This window comes from Amblyomma maculatum, chromosome 10 (genome assembly GCF_055883805.1).
Source record: "Amblyomma maculatum isolate TAMU_Amacu chromosome 10, ASM5588380v1, whole genome shotgun sequence".
Taxonomy (NCBI): domain Eukaryota; kingdom Metazoa; phylum Arthropoda; class Arachnida; order Ixodida; family Ixodidae; genus Amblyomma; species Amblyomma maculatum.
The window spans coordinates 143,288-156,237 of record NC_139353.1 but is presented as its reverse complement, the minus strand read 5'-3'; the positions used below and the strand labels follow the sequence as shown (position 1 = coordinate 156,237).

Sequence of the window (12,950 nt, the reverse complement as noted above, 5' to 3'; positions counted from 1 at the left end):
CCGACTGAAATTAAACGTTTTTCATTTTAGTCTGTTTATTTAGAGCCAGGAAAGCCGGTACCTACAAACGTGTTTAGTGAGCAGATAAACAATATCTTACAGGCTATCTACAAAATAACATGTTAGTACGTACGATATATGACACGTACCAAACAAAGATAGTGAAACGAGCCCGCGCTGTTCGTCACAATTAAATACGTTTGAGTTAAGGAAGCCAATGAATGGTCATATTTATGACCAAAGAAATATTAGGCGCGTGTTTATTTTCAATACTGTGGAAAAATGTAGTTTAACATTGTGGTTTCGCTGATATAGCAGGCAGTTCGGTAAATTACTTGTGAATTTTGAACAGTCCATTCAAAAGCCTTTCACATTACCAGCTGCACTTTCAAGGCAGTTGCTGAACTTCTCTACAGAATAAAAATATAAAAAAAGAAGGTTGACCCGTTCAGAATTAAGGATTTGACATATTTATTACCTGAATACTGATCTATATCGGCAATTAGGTCGTGATGAGTTTGCTTTGCTCTTTGCACTGCAGAAAAGCCGCCGTCGTGTCTGAATGTTACAGCATTTTTTTTATGTTGCTTACCCGAGAACCGGCCTTCATATGTAAGTGTATCAATGTTGCTCTCAGCTGATTTGCCTCATTTTGCCCTTAGGCGCAGCCTGCTTGTAGGATTGTGTGTGTGTGTGTGTGTGTGTGTGTGTGCGTGCGCGCGTGTGTGTGTGTGTGTGTGTGTGTGTGTGTGTGTGTGTGTGTGTGTGTGTGTGTGTGTGTGTGTGTGTGTGTGTGTGTGTGTGTGTGTGTGTGTGTGTGTGTGTGTGTGTGTGTGTGTGTGTGTGTGTGTGTGTGTGTGTGTGTGTGTGTGTGTGTGTGTGTGTGTGAGTGTGCGCGCGCGCGTGCGCTGCGCCCCTTGACACCTATGTACTGCAGAGAAGCCACCAGAGCAGGTGTTCATTTTAGTTCATGTCATGGGCCGCCGGGACTTCATGTTCTGCCTTCTGGCACATGCTTACGCTCACATAATCTGTTAATTGTAAAAATATAAAAATAAAAACCGAGGTCAAGTTTTCTCACAGAGCTGTAAATACTCTTTCACACTTTCCAGGATGGAACGTTGTTGGGATGTCAGGATGACACCAGCATATATTGATGTTGGGACTTGATTCACAGGTGCCGACTCTGTAGCTAAAAAAGGCCCCGAATTCAACTGGCAAGAGTATTCTTACGCATCCATTGACCGTGGACCAGTGCACTTGTGCTATCGCTCGAAAACGTGAAAAATAAAGCAGGACGACTGTATAATACCCAGAAATGTGGCGCAATAAACACAAAAACATGCATGTGTTTGTGTTTGTTGCGCCACATTTCTGGGTATTATGCAGCACCAACTAGCCCCTCAAGCTGTTATTTTCAGGATGACTGTGCTGTGTGTTTGGTTACTGGACAGTAGATATTTTCACAAGAGTCCATATAAGTAGAACCCCGCATAGTAAACTCTGATATAGTAAAGTGAAACCGAAGTCCCTGTTTATCTTCCATAGACAACTGTACAGTCGTGAGCGAAAGTGGTATACAATACTCAGCCAGTGACAGAGCTAGGGAAAACTGCGTAAAAATGCCACCTATACGACAGCGCAAGAGACAGCGACAGTGACACATGCATGTGGATAAAATGGGGCACTGCCACTATTGTTCCGATCACAGATAGCTGTTGCTAGATAAAGTAATTGGCATGCAGTTTTCGCGCGCTTCGCCACTGGCTGAGTGTTGTATACCACTTTTGCTCACGACTGTACATTTCTCCCCCTTTATAGTAAAGACATTTTTGGCAGACATCCGTTATAGTAACGTGCACCTGGTCGCGGCGACGACTCTCGCTCCCGCGCACTACCTAGAATCGCGTGGCAAATATATATTTTTTATTTGAAAAAAAAAAAAAAAAATAACAGTCTTTTTTTTAAGTGGCTTTACCACCAGGCTAAGCAGATTCAGGAGAAGCCTACTTTACGGAAGCCTTGAAGCCATGAGGGAAAGCACGCAGGGCGTAGAAAAAAAAAAAGTAAAGCTGTCTACAAACATGAAAAAGAGGCGGTGCGGTCCGTTCAGAAAGCAAAGGATAGTAAAAGTGCGGCAAGAAAAAGGGAAGGGGAGGAATTGGGCGAACATTCACAGCACAGTGCAGCACAAAGCATGAGGCAGCGGAGGTAAGAAGAAGAGGTGCAGCATGTGCGTTCTTGCAGCACTTGACTGCCACGCGCATTTATCATTTATTGCCTTTTAAAGGACAGGAACAGCAAAAAGTGACACCGTGTTCATGTAAAGCTTTGGTTTTCACATTAAGCCATACTTGGTTGTATTTGTAGCTACACTGTCCTCATGCTTAAAAAGTACTTCCACAAGATGTAAAAAATTTTTATAACTGAAAAAAGTTGCATGAAGAGATAAGGGAGAGATGGAAGGTATTTCAGTGTTTTTTTTTATTAAGCAACAAGACGTGTTCAGTAAGTGCCCATTTAACTACCAGGCAGCATCTTCAGAACCATGTCATCACCAACAACTGATATAGTAAAGATTTTTGCTGGTCCCAGTGACTTTACTGTAAAGGGGTCTACTTAAAGCAGGATGGCTGTGCTGTGTGTATAAATGTTTGGTTGCTGGACAGTAGATGCAGCAATTTCACAAGAGTCCATATAAGTAGAATCCTGCTATAGTAAACTTTGATATAGTAAAAACTCTGACATATAGTTAAGTGACTAGGGTACCTTGTCGCAAGAATGCACACAAAGACATATATACATTACTTTGGTTGTTTTTATTCTAAAAGTCACGCGAATTTGAAAAATTCCTTGATGCCAACAAAAACATGTTGCTGTAATCTGTGCAAGTTCAAAGTGTTGTAATGGTGCCTGCTGGCCACAAGGTCAAAAGGCAAGCACATGTTTAGTCGAAACTTTATGCAGTGACTAAGAAAATAATATACAGCTCAGAAGTATGCTTTTCTGTCGGCTAGCAGTATGTGCTCACATGCATGTCTCTTTAAGAACCCATTGGCAGTAAATTTACTGCCAGTAGATTACTATACCTGCAGCTGTATGCACTCACATATTGCATTTTGATAGGGTACACATTTCTGAATTTTGTACTTGGGGCAGAATTTTCTTGGATGGCAGTTTAATTAGACAGACTTGATTTTGGATTTCAGTTTTTCTTTTTTGGAACATATTATTTTCAATGATAGTTAACTTTCTTATCAGCAGTATAACATGCTACTCCTGTGTTGGTAAAGAAAGATCACTTGGGGTTTACTAGTTTAGTTTAACTTATGGGTTTAACATCCCAAAGCAACTCAGGCTATGAGACTTCATAGTGGAGTCCTCCGGAAATTTCAACCACCCGGCGTTTTATAACATGCACTGACATCGCTCAACACAAAGGTGCCCTGGTTTACCCATCGAAAAGAGGTCGCTGTGGCCTGGTACTTGGGGTTTACCTTAGCCTTTTTGCAGGAACAAGTATTCAATGTAAGGCTAGTTAATGCAAAAACAATCATACTTAGATCTGTACTCTAAAAAAAGCAATGCTGACCTTTTGCTGTTAAATATGTTTGAAAAAAATTATAAGTTTAATGTGCCTAAATCTAATAGAGCAATGAAAAACACTGGTTTGGCATAGTTTATCTTGATAGACGTTATATGTAGATGACGCCTGTATCTTTTTGCCTGCTGTTCCTTGCATCACTTAGCGCATGCTTCTCGGCATTTGACAACTGCCACAAAGGACCAGGCCTGCTATCTTGAAGCAAATTGAAGATCAGGACAGTTTACATGGTTAAACCACATGAGAACATATGTCGCTGCTGACGTCACACGCACATTTAATGCGAGCAAACACAAAGGCAGGTAAATTTAAGACAGATGATGTCACTGAAACAGCCGAAAAGTGGCCAGCCATGCCACCTGCCAGAGACACGGTGTGAAGTGGACCGTGATGTATGTTGTTCAAGCTGCCAGGAGTGACATAAATATAAAGACCAGCTTTAACCAAGCTGAATGAATGTGCTTGTGTGACCTAGGGTAGCATGTCTAGCCTGGGACCCAAGAGTCCTAGAAGGCTGGATTCTGATCTCACCCTCCCATCTCAATGGCAAAGCTAAATTTAGCAGCACTTGCCACTTCAACAATGACACGCGGTCTTGTGACATCACAGGAGTCACCTGTTCATGTCACCTGCCAACTGCAAGAGACATCCTCAGATGGTTGAAGACAAAGGCCACGGCATCAGACATACCTCACGTCTTTTTTATTTACCCCATGCTGTATAGCTTTTGCAGTAAATTTGAATTTGGCATATTTTTTTGCTTTTTCTTGGTTATTGAAAAGTCATTGTTAAAAAATGAAGGTGCCATTTAAAAGCACTTTATGAAGCAGAATGTGTATAATAGGTCACAATCTTCTGGCTCTTTTATGAGGCACAAAGAGCCCAAAGCTCAAAATGTATGTAAGGTGAGAATGGGTCTTGTCTGCTTCCCTGAGAAAATTTTTCAGCTTCACAAGTTCCCCATTGTGCAGCTTGACTGCACACCCCAAGGCATGGGGTCTTTTGACCAACCATGCGAATAACCTGCATGCAACAAGTGTGCTACGAAAGCTTTAGTAAAAGTTCATGAGGAATCTGTGCTTGGCTTAATGAATGATCAGTTGGCCTTGGTGACCCTGGCCCAGGACATTCTTGACACTTAGTAATGCGTTGAATAAAGTTGTTTCCTTCTCCGCCTGACTTACTGACTACTGCTGTCAAGCCTTATGGGCCACAATGTCATGCAAAAGGTGCTGTCACAGATACCAAAGCCAAGGGAGTAGACTGGGCATTGCGACAAAAGCAAGCATTTTTGAAGAGTAACAGAATCATAGAAAGTTCCAGGCAACTCTACTCTTGCAGAAAATCAGGGATGCCATGGCACTCTCGGTGGGGTGGCACAAAAAAAAAATAGGGGAGGGTACTGCTCCTCATAACCATAATTCAAAAAAAAAAAAAAAAAAAAAGAACAACAATTGTAACAATGAGAGCTTCACATGCTTACCAGGAAGGAGGCATTATATGAAAGTGTTCTTCCTGTTAGGGCCCGAAAGGGGCTATCGAATAGCTTTGTAGATGGTGCCCGCATGCCACCGTCTGTCGCCTTCCTTTGCCATAGTCATTGCATACAGTGCTTTAGGAGTGTGCAGTAACTGTTTAAGCTTTGCAACCTGGCCCCAAAGTTGCAAGATCACGTGATTGGGTGGCAGCAGTGCCCTGAGCACTGCATGGGCTAGAGATGGCCTTAGAGCTTGGGTTTAAAGTTGCGGGCCCATACACAGAGTTTCAATGTCTAATTATATGGGGTTTTATGGCGCATAAGCAGCTGTGGCTATCATGCACCAAACACAAATGTCTGGGCTTTTGATTCATTATTGTTAAGTTAAGTACATGTACTTAGGGTGTTACAGCAGAGACATGGATGAAATAAACTATGGTGTGTGCCAAGAAAAAAGTCAAGTTTTATTCACCTATTTTTTTACTTATACCCTACCGCAGTGGCTCGGTGGTTAAGACGCTCAACCACTGAACCAGGGTACCGTGGTTTGACCGTAGGCGTGGCAGCCATGTTTGGATTGATGCAGAAAGCATAGCACCCATGTACTGTGCAGTCAATGCCTTTTGAAGTTAAAGGTGATCGAAATGATCCAGAACCCTCCCCTACAGTGTCCCTCATAGCCAAAGTTGGTCTAGAATGTATACAGCTGTTGTGCTTTTTGTCCGGTTTGATCATGAATTCAACCCATAAAACTCTTGATTAAAAAATTTAGTTCCACTGGCTGCGAGGATGTTTTAATATTTAGACATAGTAGGTCAAAAAATATGACTGAATAAATATGTTTAGTAAATGCTAAGTAATTTAATTGCATGTGTATGCAACCTTCTCCATTTAGGCTCTTGGAACATCCGATCACTGTTAAAAAGGGAGCAGATCAGTGTCACGCCTTAACAAAGGAGCACTATTTAATTATGTTTCATGGAAACCTGAAGTAAAAGCAGATAACCCTGTTGGTGGAAAGTCGTCCTAATAAATGGCCTCGCTGGTCAGCTCCAGTCCAGAATGAGGAGGCTCGACTATTCCTCCAGTAGGTGCACTGAACGGAGCACCTCTGCAACTTCAGCCAAGGAACAGGCCTACTGGTAAAGTTTACCAGATATGGTTCCCTCACCACTTTGGATGCACAATGTAGTGCCTGCCTATAACGGTCGTTTCTGTGTAGCAGCCGAGTGGTCTGGTTTACACTAGCTGTGTACATGTTCTGGTCTCACAGGAGAATGGCGAAGAAAGCGATTTACGCCAAAGGCTTGCTCTCGACAACACCATAAGCTAACTGGTCAAGTGAGTTGGTAAACAAGAACATAGATGTCATTTGCCCTGTGCAAACATCTTTAGCTATTTCCATCTGCTCGTACAAAATCGTGACTGCATGATGAAAAATATTGGTCAATGTAATTCACTGTCCTAGTCACCATGCAGCCACCACACAACGCACTATTTGAAGGTGAGCAAAAGTAAGGAACATCCCTTTAAACTGAACCGCTCAGAAATGTTCACGTCACTAAAGCCCGACTCTCGCATGTGACGATATGCACAAAAGGCCAGAAGGGCTATGTAATACTATGTGCAAAAGACTGGCTCATTCCTACCAAATGCCTACACCTCAATTGCGCAATACTTTACATAACCAACTACTGTTCTGGAGCACCTGGGTTCGAGCCAAAGAAACATAAGGCAACTTGTAGCGTAGACAAGACAGCAACGCAGCAATTGACTGCTCCCCAGCCGTTCTGTATTTCACTTCCTCGTTTTCTTCCATGCACATGTGCAACAACACTTCGTCTTTATCACATTTCCACCGCGCTTAAAAAAAAAAAAAAAGCTTGCTAGCAAATGGCTAAATATCCTTTAATACATCACAGTCTTTTAAACCTTGCGGGAAGCTTCTTTTGACAAATGCTTCTGCAGGGAGAAGGAAGAGGAGTAGTAGTTGCTGCTGTTGAGGCACACTTGGGTTCAGGGGGGGTCTGTCGGTTCTGTGTCAGGCAAAGCCAGGAATGAGGAAGTTCCCAGGCTAACATCAGCGTTATTGGGGCTACGCGAGGTTGGACTCTGGTCTGCGTTTCTGGTACGTGGACTGGTTGACACTCGGGTGCAGTCAGTGGGCAACAAAATGTTAGCGAGGAGAGCCATCAGAGCTGAAGGCGGAGGTTGGCACTGAACTGCTTTCCTAACAGCTCATAATTTGGACGAGTGCCACGCTCGCCCATCATCCAGCAGGTATGAGACTGGTCCAATTTGCTCCACAACTCTTCAAGGCTCCGAAACCGAGCAGCCAGCTTGCCTCGCACAATCGGCTTACGAACTCACACATAGTTGCCAATCTGAAAGTCACAGTGCTTGGTTACACTCCGCTGGTCTGCATAAAGCTTATATTTGGCTTACTTCTGCTCTAGCCACTGGCATTAGAGCTTCAGCGCTCTTGTGCGATCAGTCGAGAAGCACTGATCTGGCAGGCACGCAACGTTAAGTCTTATGCGAGGCATCTGGCCATGAACTAGGATGGCTGGAGCGATTCCTGTCGTGGCATGTGGCGCACAGCGATAGACACAGAGTTCAATAATAGCTGTACGTAGGTTACGTCGCTCGCAAAGAGCCATCTGAACATATGCCCTGAAAACCTTATTAAACTGTCCTACAAGTCCATTGGCTTGGGGGTCATAAACTGAGGAGTAGCAGTTACGTATACCCCGAGGATGAGAATTGTGATCCGTGATCCAACACAATCTTTTCAGGGTAACCCTTGTGAACAAATGTACCTAGAAGCAATTCTTGAACTGTGGCAGTTGTGAAAGAAGCCTCCGGCCATTTACTGTAATAGTCAACGAGTGTTATAGCAAAGCGACAGTTACTAGGAGCTTGGTCGAAACGCCCCACGATGTCGATTGCAGGCTTATCCCAAAGCTTGTCTGGCAAAGCAACAGGTTGCAGAGGAACAGTGGAGACGTACAATAGCATCACTGCTGGAGGAATCATCTTCGACTTTCTGCACTTCACTGGAACGATCAGACGACTTGCAGATTCCAAATGGCCCACTTTGCCGCACCGACGACACTTCCGTTTGCGATTGGTTGGTTGCACAACTTTTTATTTCCATCGGAAATGGGCGTCCTCTTCCCCGCCCCCGGCACGCGTGCCGGGGAAGACGGAGAGTCGTGCGCCCGCGGATTAGAGGCTGGCTATTCTACTTGCGAGCTTGCCACGTGGAGTCGTTCGCCAGGTGGGTAGGAGAACCGCAGCGATAGCACGAGCGCTCCGGAAGTGCAGATGAAGATTTACATACGTGGCAACTGCATTTGATGCAAGGGACCTGAGGGACCCGTTATGATGTGCACTCGCATCTCACGCGCTGTACTGGAGCCACCTCTCCCGACAGCTCATTTGCTTCATGGCAAGCTTGCTGGCACTGTCTAGCAAAGGCCAGGGCGCGCGAGAAAGTCAAGAAGGAGATGGCGTTCACCGAAATGGTGACTAATGGTCTTCTTCACCAGCTGGTTCCTGATTTTGTAGTCTGCGAAGCTCCCAAAAAAACCGCAGTCGCCGACAAGGCTGCGAAGGGCAGCGATGTGTACTCATATGCCATCTCTCCGGCAGTTTGTACTCAGCGTTGAAAACGGTGGCGTGCGGCGATCACATTTATGGAAGATTTGTAGTGCGTCGCCAGTAAAAAGATAGCATCGTCACCGGAGTGTGAGGCAGCAGCGGTAGGCGCTGAAGGGGACGACGGCGACAATGTGTAGAAAACTCGCTGGCAGGATAGCCCTCTCCGGTTAGCAGAAGTGTGGAGGTATCTAGTGGAGGCACCAGACGCCAGCATGTAGTTGTGGAACGCCAGCCTCCATTACTCCCACGGAAGGGCGGAGGCGGCTGAAGACCCGAAAAGCTCATGATGGACGGTCAGCAGTCCACGCCGAAGTCCTGGTTTACGCTACCATCCTTGTCGCCAAAATATGTAGCATCTTTTTCTCGCTGTGCGCGTGCAACACTTCGTCTTTACCGCACAACTCACAAAACAAATGAACTCATGCGTACCAATAGCAATAATTAATACCGCCGCAACAAAATTAACGGCTTTAAAGCTATGACAACGAACAAATTTCACACAGATGAAACGCCACTCGGCTAAGGAGGCAATGCTAGGAATTGCACGCCTTGCAACGCGCCATTTTAAACGGAAGCGCACAACCACTGACGTCATCATGCACGGGTCACGTGAGTGTGACGTATTTCCGTGCGTGGCAGCAGGAGAAACGTGTGTGGGGTCGGCTGCTGCCACGGGCGTGGCTCTAGCCTCGGCCAAGAGATGGCCGATAAATATATTTCTTTTAATTTTTTGGCTAGGCGGCGCAAGCTGCCGCCCGATTCAAAGGGCAAAGCCACTATCATCCATCCATCAATCATCCATCCAGCGATCACGAAGCCGGCGATACTGGCGACCAGCTATCGGCCTATCTCTTGAAACGGCGACGAGACGCGGCAGACATTTTACAAAGAAAACAAAACAAGGTTACGTCACATCCGGCAAGTTATTTCTCCTTACTTCTTTCAGCTGGCGCATGCGCAGAAGCGATGGAGCATTCCAATAAAGGTCTGGTCCATAGAGTTAATACAAAGAGGTGCGTTCCAATACCCCCTCGTAGACGTCTACTTAGACGGCTACGCGAGCAGCCGCCATCTTGGGATGCGTTCCAATTCTCGCGAAGCAGTCTCGCGAAGACGGCTTCGCTGAAGTCAACATCGATGCAGACTACTTTGCTGTCTAAACATGGCGGACAGAGCGCGTTTCGCGCTGAGCGAGTCGTGCGTGCGGTTGTTGCAGTAGCTGTACGGTGGTCGTGCTCTTTGCGAACGTCGGAGTATGCATATGAACGATCTTTCAAACGTGAGTTGTTGCGTCAATGTATGCGCTAGCTAGAGGCTAATTTAGCTGTCTTTATGGTCGTAAGATATAGCACTGCAGATTCTTTTACCGCGCTAAGAGGAAAGCGTGCGTTGGATGCTGTTGGTCTTCTTTTTTTAACTTGTCGACGACTTTCTTCAGTCTGCTTCAGTCTTGATGTTATCGACGAACTCGTCGCACCTCGCCGGGAGTCAGGACGGCTGCTGTACGGCGCACGTGTGTGTTTCTACCTTGCTGTAGTAGCCGTGGCAAACTCTTCCGCCGATTTTCAGTTAATCTCAGAAGAACGAACTCGCCTGACGATGCCGACTTGTTGCGCATTGATTTTTTTGTGCCTGTACATTATTAAAACAAGTTGTTGTCTTTGGTTTCCTCGTCTAGTGACTACAGACAACAGGTGTAACGGCACAGTTTTTCGTTTGCTGTAGCCAGTTATCACCTTTCGTCCGTAATCGCCTCAAGTTTACAGTATTTTGCATGTTTTCATTCTTACAGCTGTGTGAATGAGACATCTGAGAAGCATGTACACTTCAGCATCAGTAATAAAAAAGGAAAAACGGACTAACGTTCTCTTCCGTCAATTCGTGATAGGGCTCATTGCGTGAGAAGTCGGTCTGCTACAAGTTAACCTATTAATAGTCTTATCTACGTTGTGGCGATTACACATGTAATATTGTTGCTGCAAGAAATCGGCGAACCGTTAAAACCGTGATTTTCACCTATATTGTCGTAGATCTTTAAAGAAGACAGCGCTATAATAGTTGTTAAAACGGTTTAGTTCAACCTTTATGCCGCGAGGTGACGCTAGGCGTAAACAAGTAGGCGCGTTCCAATACGCGAACCTGTAGACTATAGTGCTATAGTGCCTAGAATATACTGGCTAGTGTGCCGAGGGCGCGCGCTGGCGTGTCCGCCGCGGTGATGCCTTCCCGCCGCCACCGCGGGACGGCGCTACCAATAGCTAAGGTGCTATCGCTCCGCGTTCGCGGCCTCGGCAGCATAGGCGGCATATAGGTCCGGATAGCGTGCTGCGCTTTTCACTGCGAAACCTGTCTCTTGACGGTTTAAGCGCACTTTGTGTCTAAAAACAGTCTTGGTGGAAGACATTCATACCGTCTTAGTACTGTGCGGAGAAAATCATACGCTCAAATAGCGCTCGAGGAAGCGTTTAACAAATACTGTCTGGTCCATGTCTGCTATATATCTGTTTTATTTATTCAGCTGAACCGGATAAGGTCTTAAGCAGAACACATATTGTCTTCCTGATATCCAGCGAGGGAAGAAATTTGAGAAAAACACCTAAAGTTGACACGTTGGTTGCAATAGTTTGTTAATCTTTGATTAAACGATCGAGTCCGGGCCGGATTCAATATACAATTGCTATGAAATATTCCGATGACGATTTTATTTTATCTAGAGCCACTCGATTGCGATCCACATCGCGATTGCGGATGTAAGGTATCGTATGCATATTCCTTCTGAGTGAGCGCTCAGTCAGCCCAGGTGGTTGTCCCGAATTATGGGAACTATATTCTCAATCACGATCTAACCCGGAACGGATCGACGACGACTGTTATTGTCCGTGTGACACAGGTATCAGAAAATACCCTTAATATTTTACGCTGTTCATTAATCCAACTTTGAATTTTATTTACTCTTCGGTCTTTTCTTATGGTCCATGGTATATCGCGATGCCGCAGTCAAGTGCTACGAACGTCAATGCGTATACGGGCCTCATGCTTTCGGATAGGTTACGTCGACGTTTCTGCAATTCAGTCATGCTTATTGCTAAGGTGATATATATCAGGTTAGTGACGTTTTATAGCGTCACATATATGCTACAGAAAAAAAGGGCGACCTTGCTTTTTCGTAACATATATTGCACGCGCGCATGTTTTCAAAGATCGCATGCGACAATAAACACAAGCAGTCTGAATCTGACTTCAGTTTTTGTTCTTACTCTCTGTTCATTTGTTTTATTAGGAAGTCACTTAATTGTTGCTTCATACATAAATGATTATTATGCGGTGTGCTTTCTTTTGTAACAGAAGGAAAGGCAAGAAACAAAAGTGGTGATTGTATCACTGATTCTTTTTTTTTACAAAGTCTACAATATAGAAAAATTTGAGAAAAAAGGCGTAGCAACAATAAACAAGTAAAAATATAGAAATGCACCGCTAAAGGTTTTGGAGAAAGGCCGCACATATGACACCGCAATAATTTTAAAGTAGTCTGATACCAATTTTTGGTGGTATTTTTTTTTTCACTTGCTAATGATGCGCTAGATATATCTGTATAATTCTCCACGTGGTTTCTCGCTTACCACCGCTAAGTAATTTATAATTAATTTTACTTTCTTCACCAGTTTCGGCTTCGCGGTTTCAGCAGCCGAGCGGTTGTTGTACGGTCACAATTGTCTAGGTCACGCGCGGGATTAAAAAAAAAAAAAAAAAAAAAAACTTTAACCACAGACTCACTTATTAGCTCCTCATTTTGCGCTTTCAATAGAGCCACTTGTTCTGCGCTCCATGCCAGTTTTCTCTTAGCTCTTCTCAGAGCGCGAGAAATGTTGCAGCATTTATTTGGCTAGTTGCATGCTTTTTCCTTCTTTCTGCGCATCTTGTGTAAGCCTCCGCTGGTATTTGCATTAGGCGCAGCTAGCCCTTTCAGAGTTGACGGTCAAGCGACACTTTTTCTGCAAAATATATTCCCGTGAATGATATGTGCTTCCTGAATCAGCTGGTTGCAGGCCACATTCGGAACAAAGACCCTCCAGTGCACTCTACCTATATAGCTCTATCTTCAGCTTTAGATATTGTTGTATTGTACGCGCTTGTTTTTTTCTTTTCCGAGAATATACATTGTAGTGTCTACAGAACTGCGTTCTGGCTTCCAAAAGTTATCACTTT

The 12,950-nt window shown here is 44.6% G+C and overlaps 1 protein-coding gene across 11 annotated transcripts in view; it reads left to right on the top strand.

The window, feature by feature from the left end:
- The window catches only part of LOC146175345 (uncharacterized), a 72,615-nt gene that overhangs the window by 36,607 nt on the left and 23,058 nt on the right, over positions 1 to 12,950 (top strand). For 2 of the 11 annotated variants that reach the window (XR_014701372.1, XR_014701375.1), the window contains exon 4: positions 1,113 to 1,420. The exons of 1 other annotated variant lie outside the window; for it this stretch is intronic. Coding sequence is in view for 5 of the 10 variants with exons in the window: in XM_084581687.1 (XP_084437813.1) it covers positions 542 to 612; positions 4,214 to 4,267 (125 nt within the window). In the remaining 5 variants the exon portion in view is untranslated. Of the gene's footprint in view, positions 1 to 541; positions 613 to 1,112; positions 3,565 to 4,213; positions 5,576 to 12,950 lie in introns of those variants that run through there. 8 more of the 11 variants (XR_014701370.1, XM_084581689.1, XR_014701374.1 and 5 more) reach the window with 7 other exon arrangements.